Consider the following 18,417-nt stretch of genomic DNA (forward strand, 5'->3'; position numbering starts at 1 on the left):
TTAACGTTAAATCTCTTAATTGTTGCATAAATTTTATTTATTTTATTTATTTATTTAGTTACATTTATATACCGCCCTATTCCCTGAGGACTCAGGGCGGTTTACAGGAAATTAAAAAAATCCACCATACAAAAGTTAAAAAAAAACCAAATTAAAAAATATTAAATTGACCCTGTATACTTAAAACCCCAATTAAAAATTTCTCCTCAGCCTGGGCCCTTTCAAGCCCTTATTCAAACCACTTCTTAAATCATTAAATCAATAAATCATCATTTCATTTGCTTTTTCCTTGTTATCCTAGATGAATCAATTTTCTATAGCTCTTTTCTAGTTCATTGTTTGTAAGTCCCAGTGTAGTTTCTTTACAATATTAATCTTCAAACTTCTTTGTATCTTCATGTGTATTTGTCCTCCTCCTCCTCCTCCTCCTCCTCCTCCTCCTCCTCCTCCTCCTCCTCCTTCTTCCTTCTCCACCATGCATGATAAAATGTCCCTTCATGTTTTTCAATTGGCACAAGATACATCTTGTATATTAGGCACATCACAGTGTTGGAACGGCAGGAGGCGGAGGCAGAAGGTGGGAGGGAGAGGTATGCAATCCTGCCTGCCAAAAACAGATGGTGGGACAAGAGTGGGCAGGGTCTTAAGTAGGGCTTATTTTGGGGGCCACCCCAAAAATCAAGCTAGGGCTTATTTGGGGGGAAACACGGTATTACATGCTCATCTTTTGTACATAGTTCAATTTCAGATTCTGTTTTATGTTTTTTTTTAAACATAAAACATAATTTTTTTAAAAAATTCCAGTTATAATAATAATAATAATAATAATAATAATAATAATAATAATAATAATAATAATAATAATAATAATAATAATAATAATAATAATAATTTAATTTGTATACTGCCCTTCTCCCGAAGGACTCAGGGCGGTGAACAGGGCAATACATAATAAGCTCAACCGGCAAGCGGTTCCAAAGGTCTGGCGTGCCCACAGAGAACGCCCTCCCCCTGGGGGCCACCAATCGACATTCCTTGATCGAAGGCACCCTGAGGAGGCCCTCTCTGTGGGAGCGCACTGGACGGAGGGAAGTTGACGCCGGCCGCAGGTGTTGCCGTAGGTAATCCGGACCCATGCCATGTAGGGCTTTGTAAGTCATCACTAACACCTTGAACCTCACCCGGAGAGCAACCGGCAGCCAATGCAGCTCGCGGAGCAAAGGTGTAGCATGGGAGTATCGGGAAGCTCCCAGCACAACTCGCGCGGCTGCATTCTGCACCAGTTGGAGTCTCCGAGTGGACTTCAAGGGCAGCCCCATGTAGAGAGGGTTTATCTACATCAAACCTTCCTTTTAATTGTGCATATGAAAACCACTGAAGACTATATTCTATTGCAGTTGCTCGCATTGTTCATTTCGTCTTAAGCTCTCCATCTTCCTGCATTAATAATTCTTGCTGTGTTAGCTATTTCTTACTATTTGCTGTTTCTTTTCCATAAAATGCTTCCTTTGCTGAGGTCGATAAAGATATTTTCTATCTATCTATCTATCTATCTATCTATCTATCTCTTCATCATCATCTTATTATCTCTCTCGCTATCTGTCTGTTTGTCTCTCTCATCTACTTATTTATCTATCTACTTAAAAACAGAAGTAGAAGTAAAAAAAAATCCAAATTCAACTGATATCCCATTTTTTTTTTCTTAGTTGAAATTTTTATACAGGTTTTTTTCTTCTAATTTCAGTCTTATTTTCTTTTCTCTCTTAGTTTTATTTCTTTCCCTGGGTGAGGGCTCGTTCGTCAGATTGGTACTAATTTTTCTATGTGTGTTGAAGGTCTCTATTTGCTGTAATTTCCCCCCCCAAAAGAAATGTGCTTTACAAAGTAGATTTAGTGTCCATAAACAGTCTTTATCTGAGGTTTGGAGCTAGTTGTGCTCCAAAGCTCCCAGTGATCTACTCAGGAGCAGCTGACAAGATCCCTTCAGATTTTGTCAATCTTATCTCACGGAGCATAGACAGACAATCTCACAGTGTGCTCCTTGTCCTTTGTCCTTTGTAAAGCTCATTGTGGCATTAACCCAGCTGTCAGCCGTCTCTTCAATTTCATCTCAATAACCTGACTCCCAGCTTTGCAAAATTCAAGGTATATACTATCAGCAGCATTCCAAAATCTATTAAGAAAATTAAATGATAAAAAATAGGAAATTAGCTTGGTAATCTTTCATCTTGACAAATCTTTTGGCTTTTGCTTTTGAAAATTACTTCATCACCATTCACTTTTTATGAATGATCTAAGTTTTGCTCTAGAATATTTACATTAATTGATGTCAGTCTGAGAGGTCTGTAATTTTCTGACTCTTTCCTTTTTCACTTTTGAAGATAGGGGTGACATTTCCTCTCCCGCTTATGAGTATTTGCAAGTTAGGCAACTGTAGAAATGTCATATGTCAAAAAAAAAATAAAGTTTTTTGTAAACTAAAAAAAAAGTAAGAAACCTAGTTTACTCCTTTGGGATTCCTGATTTTTTTTTCATTCTAGCTTCATCGCTTTCTGGACAAGAATGTGTTTTTCAATATTACAAGGAACAAACTGTACTGGGACTCAAATGGAGATATAACAGCTGACCTAAACATCAGAATTTTGGTAGTTATGCCCGATATGTCCTTTGTTAGAGAACAAATGGGCAGTTTTGAAAGGCAGAAACTTACTATCAACAAAACTATTGTATCACATCTGAAGTTACTGAACAAGGTATGGCGTATATTCTTTGTTTTGCAAAATCTTAAAGACCATTGCCTGGAGGCGGTCCAGGTCTGGATGGGGAGAAACAGGCTTCGTCTCAATCCCGCCAAGACTGAGTGGCTGTGCATATCGGCATCTCGGGCTAACCAGGCTATTCCACCTCTAACGATGGGGGGTGAGGTGTTACCCCCCGTTGATAGGGCTCGCAACTTGGGCGTCCTCCTGGATTCACGACTCAATTTTGAAGACCATATAGGAGCCGTGACTAGGGGGGCTTTTGCCCAGGTTCGCCTGGTGTGCCAGTTGCGACCCTATCTGGACCGAGATGCCCTACGCACAGTCACTCATGCGCTCGTGACCTCCCGTTTAGACTACTGCAACGCTCTCTACATGGGGCTGCCCTTGAGGACCACTCGGAGGCTTCAGCTGGTGCAGAATGCGGCCGCGCGAGTTGTGATGGGGGTTTCCCGATACTCCCGTGTAACACCTCTACTCCGCGAGCTGCATTGGCTCCCGGTTGCCCTCCGGGTGAGATTCAAGGTGCTGGTGATGACCTATAAAGCCCTAAATGGCTTGCGTCCGGGTTATCTGAGGGAACACCTGCTGCTGGCATCAAGCTCCCTTCGTCCAGTGCGCTCCCACAGGGAGGGTCTTCTCAGGGTACCGCCGGTAAGAGATTGCCGGCGGACAACACCCAGGGATAGGGCCTTCTCAGTGGGTGTGCCTGCCCTTTGGAACCAGCTGCCAGTGGAGCTTAGGACTGCCCCCAACCTCTGTTCATTCTGCCGGGACCTGAAGACCTGGCTCTTCGAGCTCTCTGGCCCAGGCTAGAATTTTAATTTTAATTTTAATTTTAACTGGGGTTTTATTTGTTCAGGGACTGATATAATTTTTTAAACTGTTTTTAACTTCTGTATTTTTTGTTTTAATCACCCTGTAAACCGCCCTGAGTCCTTCGGGAAAGGGCGGTATATAAATATAATATAATAAAATAAAATAAAATAAACTAGACTAGATCATTATACTACAAAAAAGATGTTGAGACTTTGGAAAAAATTTAGAGAAGAGCAACTAAAATAATCCAAGGTCTGAAGACTAAAACATATGAAGAATGGCTGCAGGACTTGAGTTTGGCTAGTCTAAAGAAAAATACCATGGTTCTTTTCATGGTGGCACATATAGTACAACTCCTGACATAGTTTTCTACATCTCATTTTAGCCCCAGCCACTTGAATTACGAAGGGCTGCCCTGGACAGGGGTGCTTTAGAACCGGTTCAGCCAAAAATAGTCTTTTTAAATTCTCAAAAGCTTTCTGACAACTCATAGCCCATGCTATGAGTTGGCCAGGTCATGGTTTTCCCCCTCCCTTGCCTGTTTTGAGTAGTTCTGTAAGGGGTAGAGCAATCTCGGCAAAAGAGGGAATGAATTGACGGTAGAAGTTGGCAAACCCTAGGAAGCTCTAGAGCTGTTTGCAAATCTTTGGGGGCTGCCATTCAATTATAGCTTTCACTTTGGCTGCATCCATTTTGATGCCCTCATTGGAAATTCTATAGCCAAGATAATCTAATTAGGTTGGTGAAATTCACATTTCAAAAATTTGACATAAAGTTTGGCATTCAGTAGTTTCTTTAACACTTCTCTGACCAGTCTTATGTGGTCAGTCATATTCGTACTGTATATCAGAATGTCATCAAGATACACCAGAACCCCTTTGTATAAATGATCCTGTAGGATCTCATTAATCAACTACATAAATACGGCTGGGCCCCCCTGCAATCCAAATGGCATGACTTTGAATTGGTAGCTTCCCAAGGGGCAGTTGAAGGCCATTTTCCACTCATCCCCCTCCTTTATTCTCACCTGGTAATATGCTTCTCTCAGGTTTAACTTAGTGAAGACACTCCCCTTTGCCAGGTGAGTTAGTAAGTCTTTCAGGAGGGGGAGAGGGTATTTATTTTCCATACTCACAGCATTAAGGCCCTTATAGTCTACGCAGAGACGAAGAGACCCATCTTTTTTTTTCTTTGAACAACACAGGGGCTCCCACAGTAGACTTGGCCCATTCAATGAATCCCCTCGCTAGGTTTGTATCCACATATCACTGCATCTCCTCCATTTTAAGGGGGGACATAGCGTACATTCTTAGTTGTGGAAGTTTGGCCTCCAGCAACAGTTCAATGGAACAATAATTGGGCAGTGAGGAGGCAAGGTATCGCATTCTTTCTCACTAAATGCCTCCACTAGGTCCTGGTACTCGCTGGGGATGAGCGGCTTGCCTGGTGGCCATGAGGCAGCCATGTGTGTTCTCTCATTGGGTGGGCTAAAATTCCCTGTAACATCTGTTGAATCAGTGTGGGGATCGGGCCCTATAGGTAGTCTCCCAGTTTTCATTCCTTTCTCTCACCAAATAAATAGCTTCCATTTGTCCAACCAGGCTAATCCTAAGATCACAGTCCCAGTCATTTTTGGGGCCACCAGGAAGTGAATAAATTCCCAGTGCTCACCTATTTCTAAACGTAGGGGTTCCATTAATTGCGTGAGTAAAGTCCCTCCCATTAAGGAGCCATCAGCTTGCTCGAACATCACAGGTTTAGAGACCAGTTTTGCTCGTATCCCCAGTTTCATGGCAAATGGCAAGCTAATGATGCATCGGGAGCATCCAGAATCAACTAGCACCTTTAAATCTACCTGCGTACCCGACTTAGGGATTATGATCTTGGCAGGTAATAAAAAAGGTGGGACATGTCAGCTCACCATCGGGTCATTCTCTCCTTCGTCGTTGCTGTTGAAAGAGGGTAAACCGGGGGTGGATCCAGCCTGAGTTCCGGCATCTTCCCATGTGGGGGATGTGATCTGGGCAACAGGTTCCTGCGTCATCAGGTTGGATTTCTCTCCCATTAGTGGCTGTGCAGGTTTCTTTCTCACTTCTGGTTCTGGTCTGTTCTGCAGTTGGGGGTAGGGGACTGGGCATTTTGCTGCTCGATGTCCCTGCTGTCCATACCAGAAACACTTAATTGCTGGACCTACAGGTGGCCTGGGTCTTTCAGCGGTCACAGTAGCTGGAAAATTTTGTGGGGGTGATTGCCATTCGGGTTGTTCTGACTTTGGCTCAGCTTCAGGTGGGAGAGGCTTCTTATAGCAGGCGAGCTGAACATCTAATCTTACCACTGCCCAGTACCATTCTTGCAACTGGTCAGGTACAGCTCGGTATATTCAGGCCTGAGAAAGGTGGCCGTCCAACCCTTTCCTGAAATGATGAATTATGGATTGCTCAGGCCATCTCCCTATCTGACTGGCTAGTATGCAAAACTGCCACACATACTCCAGGGCAGGCCGGCCAGCTTTTTTTTATCTTGTGGATTTGTTCTTCTGCTTTGAAGGCAATGGATGGGTCCTCAAATCTCTCTCTCAGCCCTAGGAGGAAGAGGTGGGGGTCCTCCAATTCAGGGGTTTGCTCATTATATAAATTGTTTAACCATCCTGATGCTTCTCCCTCTAGGCTGGACACAGTTCCATTGACCATAGCACCTGGGTCCAGGTAGAGATAGGCCCAGCGATTCAAATGAGAGGGTACTTGGTTTAGGAAAAAAAAATCAGTTTCTCTGGGTCCCCATCAAAGGTTGCTCTAAAGGGTGTGGCCATCATTGATTGCTGCCCCCCCCACTGCTGCTGGCCCCACTGGTCTTGCTGTATGTTCAGGGGTTGCACATTCGGGCCCTGCTGCTGCCACCCTTGCTGTTGTTGTCCTTCCACCAGCTTCTGATCTCCAGGCTTCTGTACCACCCCCAGCTGTTGCAAGGTCTCTATTAGCTGTGGCAAGCTCAGAGGTTGTTGGCCTTTCACTCGAGGGGGTTCCCCAACCTCCCATTGCTGCAGAGGCCCTAGGTTGGGGTTTTCTGTCTCTGTGGGTCTGGAGGGCCTGGCAGGGGACTCCTGGGGCTGGCAGGCTGTCTGGTCTGCAGACAGGATTTTCCACTCACCCAAATTCTCAGTGGCAGATGGTTTGGTAGCTTTCCACCATTCTGCTTTTTAAGACTCTGGCAGTGCAGTCTCAAGGCATCTGTAGTCTCTGCTGGAGTGGTTCCAGCCTGACAACCAGATAGGCTCACTTAACTGCTTGGTTTGGAGATTTGCCCAAACTCATCTTTCTACAGCAAGCCATCTATTACTCCCTCCTCTGAGGTTTCATCAGCAGCCAGGTTATTGTCTCCAAGCAAGGTTCCTCTTCCCATGATGAAGATTCTTCCCTGAATCTTTGCCAGCTTCTCTCCCTTACTAGAGATAGCGGCGGGGGCTCAGGACCCCCTAGGATGTTTGAAAGAAAGAAGATTCTGGCATGATGTCATGGTTCCAATTAATGAGACAGATCAAAGAACATTGCATGATTGTTTATTCTAAAAAAGTCTATAATAATGAATGAAGCATCGGCATTCATGGATGAGTGCTAGAATCCTGCAGAAATTCCCTCCCTTAATTACATGTCATGAATCACATTCACCAATTAGTTTAACACACAAAGTTTCATGAGTTTGACCCAAATGAAAATCACTCCTGGCAGGAATTTGTTATGGCTAGTCTAAAGAAAAGAAGGACTTGAGTGACATGATAGCAATATTCCAGTATTTGAAGGACCACCACAAAGAAGGGGGGGTCAACTTATTTTCCAAAGCACCAGAAGGCAAGACAAGAAACAATGGTTAGAAACTGATCAAAGAGAGAAGCAACCTGGAATTAAGGAGAAACGTCCTGACAGTGAGAACAATTAACCAGTGGAAGAGAAGTTGCCTTCAGAAGTTGTGGGCGCTCCATCACTGGAGGTTTTTAAGAAGAGACTAGACAGTCACTTGTCTGAAATGATATAGGATCTCCTGCTTGAATAGGGGGCTGGACTAGAAGATCTCCAAGGTCCCTTCCAGCTCTATTCTGATGGATTGATTGATCTATAGTAATGTCAGACACGGCACTTATACATAAACAGCCAAGCCACTTGTACAGAAAGAGTGAGCAAACCCCATTCTTTTCTGGCATTGATGATATTACCCAGTTGTATAATGAAACATCTGTAAACAACAACAGCAACCAAACTCAGAGTATACCAAGGATCATATAATGTCAAACAATTTGAAAGGAAAAATAGTTTGACTTGATCTTTGGTTTCTAACAGAAACTTCATTTGAAGCCCACTTGAATGAAAGCATCCCTCCAAAGGATTCCATTGGCCTAATTTGATTATAGTTTTAGATTTTCTCTATACTGTTAGCTTCCTTAAATCTTCTCTGGGCAAAAGGATGCTATAAATTTAACTAGTAATAGATGTGGGATTCTCTTTTCATATCAGTTGGCATCACCTAATTGTAATTATTGAAGAGAAAGGACCTTTTCTGTAGAAATATCCCTTTCTGACTTTAGGGATCATATTCATCTCCCAGTTCCTGCTGCACAACGGAATGCAGTCACGTTTACTCTTAATTATTTTACTAAAGTGGCAGTCATATAAATTGGAAAAATAAAATAAAATAATATCTCCTTTTGTAGTCCGAACTTGTATGGAATTTTTTTGCATCTTAACTGGAGGGTATCGGAGGAACCAGTGGAACAGCTCACCTTCAGAAATTGTGGGTGCTCCATCACTGGAGACTTTTAAGAAGAGGCTAGAGAGTCACTTATCTGTGATAGTATAGGTTCTCCTGCTTGAGCAGGGGGCTGGACTAGAAGACCTCCAAGGTACCTTCCAGTTTTATTCTATATTATTTCAAAAGAAGAGGGCATTTTATGTAATCTACAATGTACTTTTGAAGATTGTCTCAGTCAGAAGATACTAACTTGATCACAGATCCTTGTAGTACAAAAATTTAAAATGTAGACATTTCAATTTCATTTAATAGCAACAGATACTTTGACTTCAAGGCTATATTAAGAATGCAGGGGACTTCCGGTTTGCCATCGTGGTTGCCACGGATGCTGGAAGGCAAGCTCCGTCTTCCGTGTTCAGTTTCTCTCTGCTGGGGGACCCTGGAAAGGGTTGAGAGTCGCCCTGTAGGGGCGACAAGCAAGGAGGGGACCCCCACTTGATCGCGGGGTAGCCTTTCCACTTGATCCAGGGCAGTCCTCCAAACTGACAGACGAAAGACCAGCCATAGAAATATGGCTCGTCACTAGGCTGCAGACAGCCAAAGTCAAACTTACCACAAGGCACTTCTAAAGCAGCGTAGATGAGACTGGCTGAGATCTGAACCTCTCTTCAATCCCAAGTATTTTATTTTCCTGTAAAAGCTGCCCAAAGCATCTTCCCCCCCGTGAGAGGGAAGGGAACTTCTATCCCACCCTGTAAGAATAGCAGCAACTGACTATCCAGGGGAGTTAAAACATTGAAAGAATAACCTTAATCTAAGTGGATTTATATGCTTCTAAAATTTGGGAATCAAAAGATTTCTTATCGTTACAGAAGACTTTGGTTTTTATTTACAAAAAAGAAAATTGGAAAAAGGATTATAAAAATTTTGGACTTAAAAAACCTTAAATGGCATTGGTGACATCTTGTGGCCAAGTTTGATATTACAACTTTTATTGTCTAAAGGAGACTTGGCTTGAAGCCCAGACTATAGATAAGACTTTTTCAACCTTGAGAAATACCAGCTGTGAGAAGCTCAGCTGTGTCCTATACCCAGTTATAAAATTATTTTCCTTCTCTTACTTTAAAGCCCTCAACTTAACATACCATCAAGAGAATATGGGTGAAGACCAAGAACAGATTCTTTTTATGTTGAAAGCAATATATGAAACCATTCTTTCAGCTTGTGATGAAATAAGATGCTACAGAAAAGAACAATATATCAGCCTAGATATACGAACCCAAATTTTGACCACAATTAAAGAATCAACTATGCAGAAGATAACAGAAGTGGAACAATTAAATACTATGATAGAAGATTCAACTGACCGACAAATACAGTCAATGAAAAATGCAAAAAAGGGACTGACAACACTGAAAATGGAAAAGACTTTCTATATAAATCAGAAGAAATTTGAGGAGCAAGAAGAACAGATTGAAGGGAAGACAAACATATCAGGACAACTATGGGGATTTGGAATAATAGAGAGATTATTTTTAACCCTTCAAAAATGGCAACTGGATAGTCTCTCTTATTTCAAATATATATAACAACATCTATTTAATGACTTAAAAGCACTGAGATGGAAGGCGAACTGGCAAAGGAAGAAAGCTAGAATAAGGCTGAAGAAAATTGGGGTTTTGATTTATTAGAGAGGATTTTATATTATCAATTAAAATAGAATATACTCAAATAGACAAGATGTGTATTTTAAATACTAGATTTTGTTGTGAATTGAGAGAAAGAAAACTTTGGTCACTTAAAACTTGGAAGTATAAATATTAAAAGTTAATGGAAATGCATTCATTTTTCTCTTTCAGTTTTAGAGTTGATTGATGCTGGGAGGGGGGATGTGGATGAGAGTCCAGTTAGTCATAACAACAAAAAACTAAGCCGTGGGAATTCAAGGTTACTGAGCCTAGAGTTGATAACAATTTGGCAGGCTGGAGAGCTGTAGAGAGAGCCCGTATTTCAAGCCAATTGGGGAATGTGATTTATGACTTTTAGATGGAGGAGGGAATTGTGCTTTTCTACTTTGGTCCAAGGGGAGGGGAATTCAGTTTTTGGCTTCAACTATGTAGTCCCAATATTATGCTTCTTGAATAAAAGATTTTTTAAGGTAAACAATGCCTCAAAGTTCTTTTGAAGAGTTTCATATGTATAAGCTAAAAATTTATTGATAAATGTAATAATGCTATTTTTACTCAATTGATATAATAAGAACTGTATTAGTTCAAATATGAGACAGTAGATATTAAGGGAAAAAAGAGAGGAAGTATTTGATGTGGTACCTTGAGATTTGTACTAAAGATTTTTGTATGCTATTGAATTATCAATTAACCCAGCCACCACATTGCTTTTTAAATACTTAAATGTAAAATTAGAAAATTAATAAAATACTACAAAAAATATTAAGAATGCAGGGAATTGGTTAGGTTATAGTCACCCCTGTGAAGCCCTTGGATACTTTTTACTGGGTAGAGATAATGATGTGTTAGGAAAATGTCCTAATGCATTTTCTTTGCCAATCTTTTTCTGCTTAGTCTCTGCCTCTGTCTAGGTGTGTGGAAAATTGTCGTCCTGGATTTGTCAAGCAGAAGCGAGAAGGAGAGCCAGATTGTTGCTATGACTGTGTTCCTTGTCCAGAGGGGACCATCTCCACTCAGGAAGGTGGGTGACACCAGAAGAAAGGCAGATTCCTGGTATCAGTTGTTGTCCCAAGAAGCTAATTTATAAATATGAAAGGACAGATTGTTTTAAAAAATAATCCTTTTGGTTTTCTCAGATACAGAAAAATGCATCAAGTGTCCAGATGATAAATATGCAAATGAGAAGAGAATCCAATGTATCTCCAAAGTTATAACCTTCCTGTCTTATGAAGAACATCTGGGAATCATCCTGATTTCCTTTGCCCTATTCTTGTTTCTAACTACAGGCTTTGTTTTAATCATATTTATTAAATATAAAGAAACTCCAATTGTGAAAGCTAACAACCGGGACCTCTCTTACATCCTTGTGGTCTCCCTCCTGCTTTGCTTCTTGTCTTCTTTTCTCTTCATTGGTCAACCAAGGAAAGCCACCTGCCTTCTCCGACAAACAGTTTTCAGCATCATCTTTTCAGTTGCCATTTCTTCGCTCTTGGCTAAGACAATCACAGTGGTGCTGGCATTCCTGGCCGCAAAACCAGGAAACCGAATGAAGAGATGGTTGGGGAAGACCTTGGCCAACTCCATCATCCTTTCTTGTTCTGCTGTCCAAATTATAATCTGCTCCATCTGGCTTGGACTTTCTCTCCCATTCCCTGAATATGACCTCCACTCTCAACCTGGAGTCATCATCCTGCAATGCAATGAAGGGTCTGTTGTCATGTTCTACACCACCCTCAGTTACATGGGCATTTTGGCTGTCATCTGTTTCACAGTGGCTTTCCTGGCCAGGAATCTCCCTGGGGCCTTTAACGAAGCCAAGCTGATCACCTTCAGCATGCTGGTCTTCTGCAGTGTCTGGGTGACTTTTGTGCCCACCTACTTGAGCACCAAGGGGAAATACATGGTGGCTGTGCAGGTCTTCTCCATCTTGGCATCCAGTGCTGGTCTGTTGGGTTGCATATTCATCCCTAAGTGCTACATTATCATACTGAGGCCAGATCTGAACACAAAGGAGCAGATTACAGCCAGAATAAACGCAAAAACATAACACTATTATGATATTGTAAAGAATTGTAAAAGCTCCTTGTTTTTGAATGCAAATATTAATTATTTCCACTTAGATAGTATGCTGGAGTCAAAAAGATCAGAATTTTATGTTTCTAAATTGGAAATGGTTGAATGGCTGGAATCTTTTTACTCTATTTCCTTTCATCACAATAAAACTTGCTAAAAAGAATTCTTTGAAAATCATTTAAAGAAGGGATAGAATCATTTAAAGGGATAGAATCAAGATCAAGTGAAGTACTAATACCACTTTACAATGCTTTGGTAAGGCCACACCTGGAATACTGCATCGAGTTTTGGTCACCACGATGTAGAAAAGATGTCGAGACTCTAGAAAGGGTACAGAGAAGAGCAACAAAGATGATTAGGGGGCTGGAGGCCAAAACATATAGGGAACGGTTGCTGGAATTGGGTATGTGTAGTTTAACGAACCCCTTCATGGATTACTGCCTTGTCATGGCGAAGGGGCTTGTGTAATTCAATGAAGCTATGAGCTATGCCGTGCAGGGCCACCCAAGACGGAAAGGTCATAGCAGAGAGTTCTGACAAAACGTGATCCACTGGAGAAGGAAATGGCAACCCATTCCAGTATCTTTGCTGTGAAAACCCTATGGACAGTACCAAAAGGCATAACGATATGACGCTGGAAGATGAGCCCCTCAGGTCGGAAGGCGTCTGATATGCTACTGGGGAAGAGCAGAGGGCTAGTACTAGTAGCACCAGAAAGAATGAAGCGACTGGGCCAAAGTCGAAAGGACGCTCAGCTGTGGATGTGTCTGGTGGTGAAAGGAAAGTCCAATGCTGTAAAGATTTTTTCTCCATAGGAACCTGGAATGTAAGATCCACGAATCAAGGAAAGCTGGACGTGGTCAAACAAGAGATGACAAGACTGAACATCGACATCTTAGGTATCAGCGAACTAAAATGGACAGGAATGGGTGAATTTAATTCAGATGACCATCAGGTATACTACTGGGGGCAAGAATCCCTCAGAAGAAATGGAGTAGCCTTCATAGTCAATAAAAGAGTAGGAAAAGCAATACTGGGATACAATCCTCAAAATGACAGAATGATCTCAGTTCGAATCCAAGGCAAACCATCCAATATCACAGTAGTCCAAGTCTATGTCCCAACCACCGGTCCTGAAGAGGATGAAATTGACCGGTTTTATGAAGCCCTACAGCACCTTATAGAACTAACACCCAAAAATGATGCCCTTATCATCATGGGGGATTGGAATGCTAAAGTAGGAAGCCAAAAGATAACCAGAATAACAGGCAAGTTTGGCCTTGGAGTACAAAACGAAGCAGGGCACAGGCTTCAAGAAAGGAAAAAAAAAGAGACCCAGGAAACTACAGACCAATCAGTCTAACATCAATACCTGGGAAGATCCTGGAAAAGATAATCAAAAAACAGATCAGTGAACAACTACAAGCAAACAAAGTTATAACTGGTAGCCAGCAGGGGTTTGTCAAAAACAGATCATGCCAAGGCAATCTTATTTCATTCTTTGATAAAGTGACTAAATTAGTAGACCAGCAAAATGCTCTGGACATAATATACTTAGATTTCAGTAAGACATTTGACAAAATAGACCAAAATCTACTGCTTGGTAAACTACAAATAGGTGGAATGGACATCACCACAAGTTGGATTTGTTGGTGATTGACAAACCATACTCAATGAGTAGTCCTCATTGGCACTCCTTCCACATGGAGAGAAGTAAGCAGTGGGGTACCACAAAGTTCTGTTGTCATGGTTCCGATAAATGACACAATTCAAACAAATTGCAGGCATATTATTTATCTTAAAAGTCTTAATAATGAAATGAAACATCGGCCCTCATGGAGGGATGCCAAAATCTGAAATCTCCTCCCCTCAAACCCATCATAACACACACACAATCCCCACCCTTATCTACACATCATAAATCACGTTATCCAATTAGTTTTACATATGAGGTTTCACTTCCCATTCTGTACACAGACTTTTCCGATCTTCTCACAAGATCCGGGTAGATGTCCTCCCCCGCCAAATGAAGCAATTAAAGTAACAGGCTGTCTCTTATATTGTCAGTGCAAAAACATGTAAGTTGTTTGCAGCATTGACATCTGGCCCCCCTTACAAAAGTACAGATCCTGTAATGTCAACAAACACAAATTAGGAGCTGGCTTTTGGTTGGTTGGGGTGTTTCTCATAAAACCTTTGATAAGTCTGTCACATTGCTAGATTTCACCCAAATGGCTTCAGACAATGGGTATCCCTTCCATTGTACTAGGTTCTGCAATTTTTCCTTAAAGATTCTAGAGTCAAGAATACGTTTCACTTCATAATGGGTCTGACCCGCTACTATGAGGGGTCCAGGTGCTCTTTTAGGGGGAAGTCTTAAAGTGGAGGCTCAAAAAGTTTTCATTAAGCTACATTGGAACACCAGGTGAATTTTTCCCCAAAAGTCTGGGGAGTTTCAATTTTACTGTGACTGGGTTGATGATTTTCACAATGGGGAAAGGCCCCAAGAATTTTGGTCCCAATTTCTTGCTAGGTAATTTGAGATGTAAATAATTAGTTGACAGATAAACCTTTCCCCCCACTTGGAATGTTCTTTGGGGAGCCCTCTTTTTATCAGCTTGTTTTTTTATAAGTCTCAGAAGTCTTTTTTAAACGCTGTTTTCATGTTTCTCCAAACCTCTTCCCACCCCCTTACCCATTGATCAAGTGTCTGGGAAGCAGAGGGCACCTGAGGATAGTCAGGCATCGGGCTGAACTCTTTTCCTGTGGCTACTCTGAAAGGCATATAGCCAGTGTTGCTGTGAACAGAATTATTGTAGGCCACCTCGGCGAAGGGGAGGAGGTCAGTCCAGTTTGTCTGCTGGTAGGAAACATAGCATCTGAGGTATTGCTCACCATTTTGTTAGCGGATTCTGCAGCTCCATTGGTTGCTGATTTAATGGCTACCAGGGCCCCACTGCTGCTGGCCCCACTGGTCCTGCTGTATGTTCAGGGGTTGCACGTTTGGGTCCTGCTGCTGCCACCTTTGCTGTTGTCCTCCCACCAGCTCCTGGTCTCCAGGCTTCTGCACCACCCCCAGCTGTTGCAAGTCTTCTATTAGCTGGGGCAAGCTCAGAGGTTGTTGGCCTTTCACTTGTGGGGGTTTCCCAACCTCCCATTGCTGCAGAGGCCCCAGGCTGGGGTCCTCTATGGGTCTGGAGGGCTTGGCAGAGGACTCCTGGGTCTGGCAGGCAGTCTGATCTGCAGGCAGGATTTTCCACTCACCCAGATTCTCAGTGGCTGATGATCTGGAATCTCTCCACCATTCTGCTTCTGGGGCCTCTTGCAGCACAGTCTGGCCTCCGTATTCTGCACTGGAGTGGTTCCAACTTGACGACGAGATAAGCTCAATTATCTGTTGAGGTTTGGAGATTGGCCCAAATTTATCTTCCAACAGAAAACTATTATTTTCTCTTCAGAAGTTCCTCCAGCAGCCAGGCTTTCCCTTTCCATCCTGAGGATTCTTCCCTGAATCTTTGTCAGCTTATCTCTCTTACTGGAGACAGCGGCAAGGGTTCAGGACCCCACTTTGAAGGAAAAGAGATTCTGGCATGATGTCATGGTTCCGATGAATGAGAAAATTCAAACAAGTTGCAGGCATATTATTTATCTTAAAGTCTTTGTAATGAAATGAAACATTGGCACTCATGGAGGGATGCCAGAATCTGAAATCCTATGCCTCCAAACCCATCATAACACACACACAATCCCCACCCTTATCTACACATCATAAATCACATCATCCAATTAGTTTTACATATGAGGTTTCACTTCCCATTCTGTACACGGGCTTTTCCAATCTTCTCACAACATCTGGGTAGATGTCCTCCCCCCCCCCCAAAATGAAGCAATTAAAGTAACAGGCTGTCTTTTATATTGTCAGTGCAAAAACATGTCAATGTTTGCAGCATTGACATCCATCTTAGGCCCAGTATTCTTCAATATCTTCATTAATGACTTAGATGAGGGAATAGAACAGGAACTCAACAAATTTGCAGATGACACTAAACTGGCAGGAATAATCAACACCCCAGAAGACAAGCTCAGGGTCGAAAAAGATCTTGACAAACTTGAACAATGGGTCATATCCAACAAAATGAGCTTCGATGTGGAGAACAGTAAAGTTTTACATTTAGGCAGGAAAAATTAAAGGTACAAGTACAGATTGGGCAAGACTTGGCTTAAAAACAGTAACTGTAAGAGGGACCTTGTTGTCCTACTGGACTATCAGTTGACTATGAGCCAGCAATGTGCAGCAGCAGTAAAAAAAGCTAATACAATCCTGGGTTGTATAAACAGAGGCAAAGCACCAGAGGGTAGGACAGGAAACAATGGATGGAAACTGATCTAAGAGAGAAGCAACCTGGAATTAATTAAATAACCCAGAAATCGTGGGTGCTCCATCACTGGAGGTTTTTAAGAAGAGACTGGACAGTCACTTGTCTGAGATGGCATAGGTTCTCCTGCTTGAGCAGGGGGATGGACTAGAAGACCTCTAAGGTCCCTTCCATCTCTATTCTGTTCTGTTCTGTTCTGTTCCATTAGAGCACAGGTAGCACTAGAGTTTAATGTCACCAACCTGGCACAAACTCCATAACTCTGGCTGACCTTCCTTAGTAGTCTCTGGAGGCAAGACATCCCATTGAAGGGCAGCAGAGTCACTTTTCTGGATGTTGAAGTATTTTCATCCAGCATGACTTTCTGAACATGTCCTACCAGAAAGAACACTGACCCAAGGGGTCAGTGATTTTTCTCTAAGGTGCTTTTCTCCAGCTACCCCTCCTTACGTGGAAGAAGTTCAGTGTCCGAAGAGGTGATAAACATCACCTCTTGGGATACTGAACTTCTTCCACATTTGTTCTCATTGCAATTATCCCCATCCCTGTCTCCGAGACCTCTTCTCCAGTGGCTGCCTTTGATGTAAACAACAGACTGAAGCAAAATGGAAGGGATCTTGCATCAGGAAAGGATAAAAACCACGGGATATGCCTTTTTGTGGTTCATGTTACAGGACAGGCAGGAGCTGTGATCTTGAAGGTACTTTCTCTCTCTTCCAGGTGAATCTTGGTTTATCTCTGGAAAGCCTGTTAGAGTCCTTTGAATTCTTCTACTTCTCTAGAAACAGGAAGGGGATTGATTCACCCCCATCAATTATGGACCACCGGCTTCTGCTTCTGGTGCTGCTGATGTCCCATCCAGTCTCTGGGAAGCTGAGAATGAAGTGCCCACTGAATCTGGACCACCAGGATGGAGAAAAGCCATGGAGCTATTATAGGCCAGGAGATCTTCTCATTAGCATAGTCATCTCTGCATCAGCAATGGCACCTGCAACATTACCTTTCAACATGGCTCCTTCCAATCACATTCGGTTGTAAGTCATTCACTGTGATGGAGTTTCTTTCCCGCCATTTACAATTCTAACACTCTTCTTATTTTTTTACTTTCTCCTATATTGCGGGACCTGACTAATTTCTTGAATCCTTTTGATTTCCACAGCATCTCTCTTTTGTCTTATTTTCTTGGAGAGGCTTCAATCTGAACATGAGGCAATTAAAACCTGTTTGATCCTAAATTCATGACTTGAATTCTGAGTTTTGTTGAAAGTAGTGCTTATTGTAGTTTCCCCCACCCAGGTCATTTCCATATTTTTATAACTACTGATTGATATTCTATGCCTGATTTTTATAGTAATAGAGAATGACTTGTTTATAGAATAGCTTTTCTGGGTCACTTATCAAATATCTTCTTCCTTTTATGATTATTCTACTTTAATTTTTATAAATGAACTTCTATTTTTAATCTGTATTAATTTATTATGGGCATTGTTTAATCATGTTTTAATAATTTTTAATTTTTGTATCTAGTTTTTATGTATTGCCCTGTTCACCGCCCTGAGTCCTCCGGGAGAAGGGTGGTATATAAATTAAATTAATAAATAAATAATAATAAATAAATGACTGAATTATTCTGCAACCTATTTACTGGACTGATGTAAATTAGTAATGCTACAACTAATGGTGTGTTTCTGATTTTTAATCCTTTTGGAGGACTATCTCCATCCTATCTTTTCAACATTTACAGTATTAAAGGAGTATCATTTATCTCTGGTTTTGGATCTATATTGGCAAGTCTCAGTTAACTTGTGGAGAAAAAGAGGATTAAATAGAGAAAAAGTATTTAGATTTTGCTATTCATCATCCTAATATTAACATGAGCATGGTTTTACACTAGTTTACCTTATGACAAGAAAAGAATACTGCACATGATTTTCAATATTGAAGTGGTTAATAAAAATCAAC

The 18,417-nt window shown here is 41.7% G+C and overlaps 1 protein-coding gene across 1 annotated transcript in view; it reads left to right on the plus strand.

The window, feature by feature from the left end:
- Nucleotides 1-12,053, plus strand: part of LOC308663061 (vomeronasal type-2 receptor 26-like) — a gene marked incomplete at both ends in the record, with an annotated part of 41,133 nt that extends 29,080 nt beyond the window's left edge. The window contains 2 exons of the mRNA XM_081319205.1: nt 10,918-11,027; nt 11,143-12,053. Of these exons, the coding sequence (XP_081175331.1) occupies nt 10,918-11,027; nt 11,143-12,053 (1,021 nt within the window). The remainder of the gene's footprint in view (nt 1-10,917; nt 11,028-11,142) is intronic.
- Between the last annotated feature and the right edge of the window lie 6,364 nt (nt 12,054-18,417).

This window comes from Vipera berus (assembly GCF_964194415.1).
Source record: "Vipera berus genome assembly, chromosome: 2".
NCBI classification, from domain to species: domain Eukaryota; kingdom Metazoa; phylum Chordata; class Lepidosauria; order Squamata; family Viperidae; genus Vipera; species Vipera berus.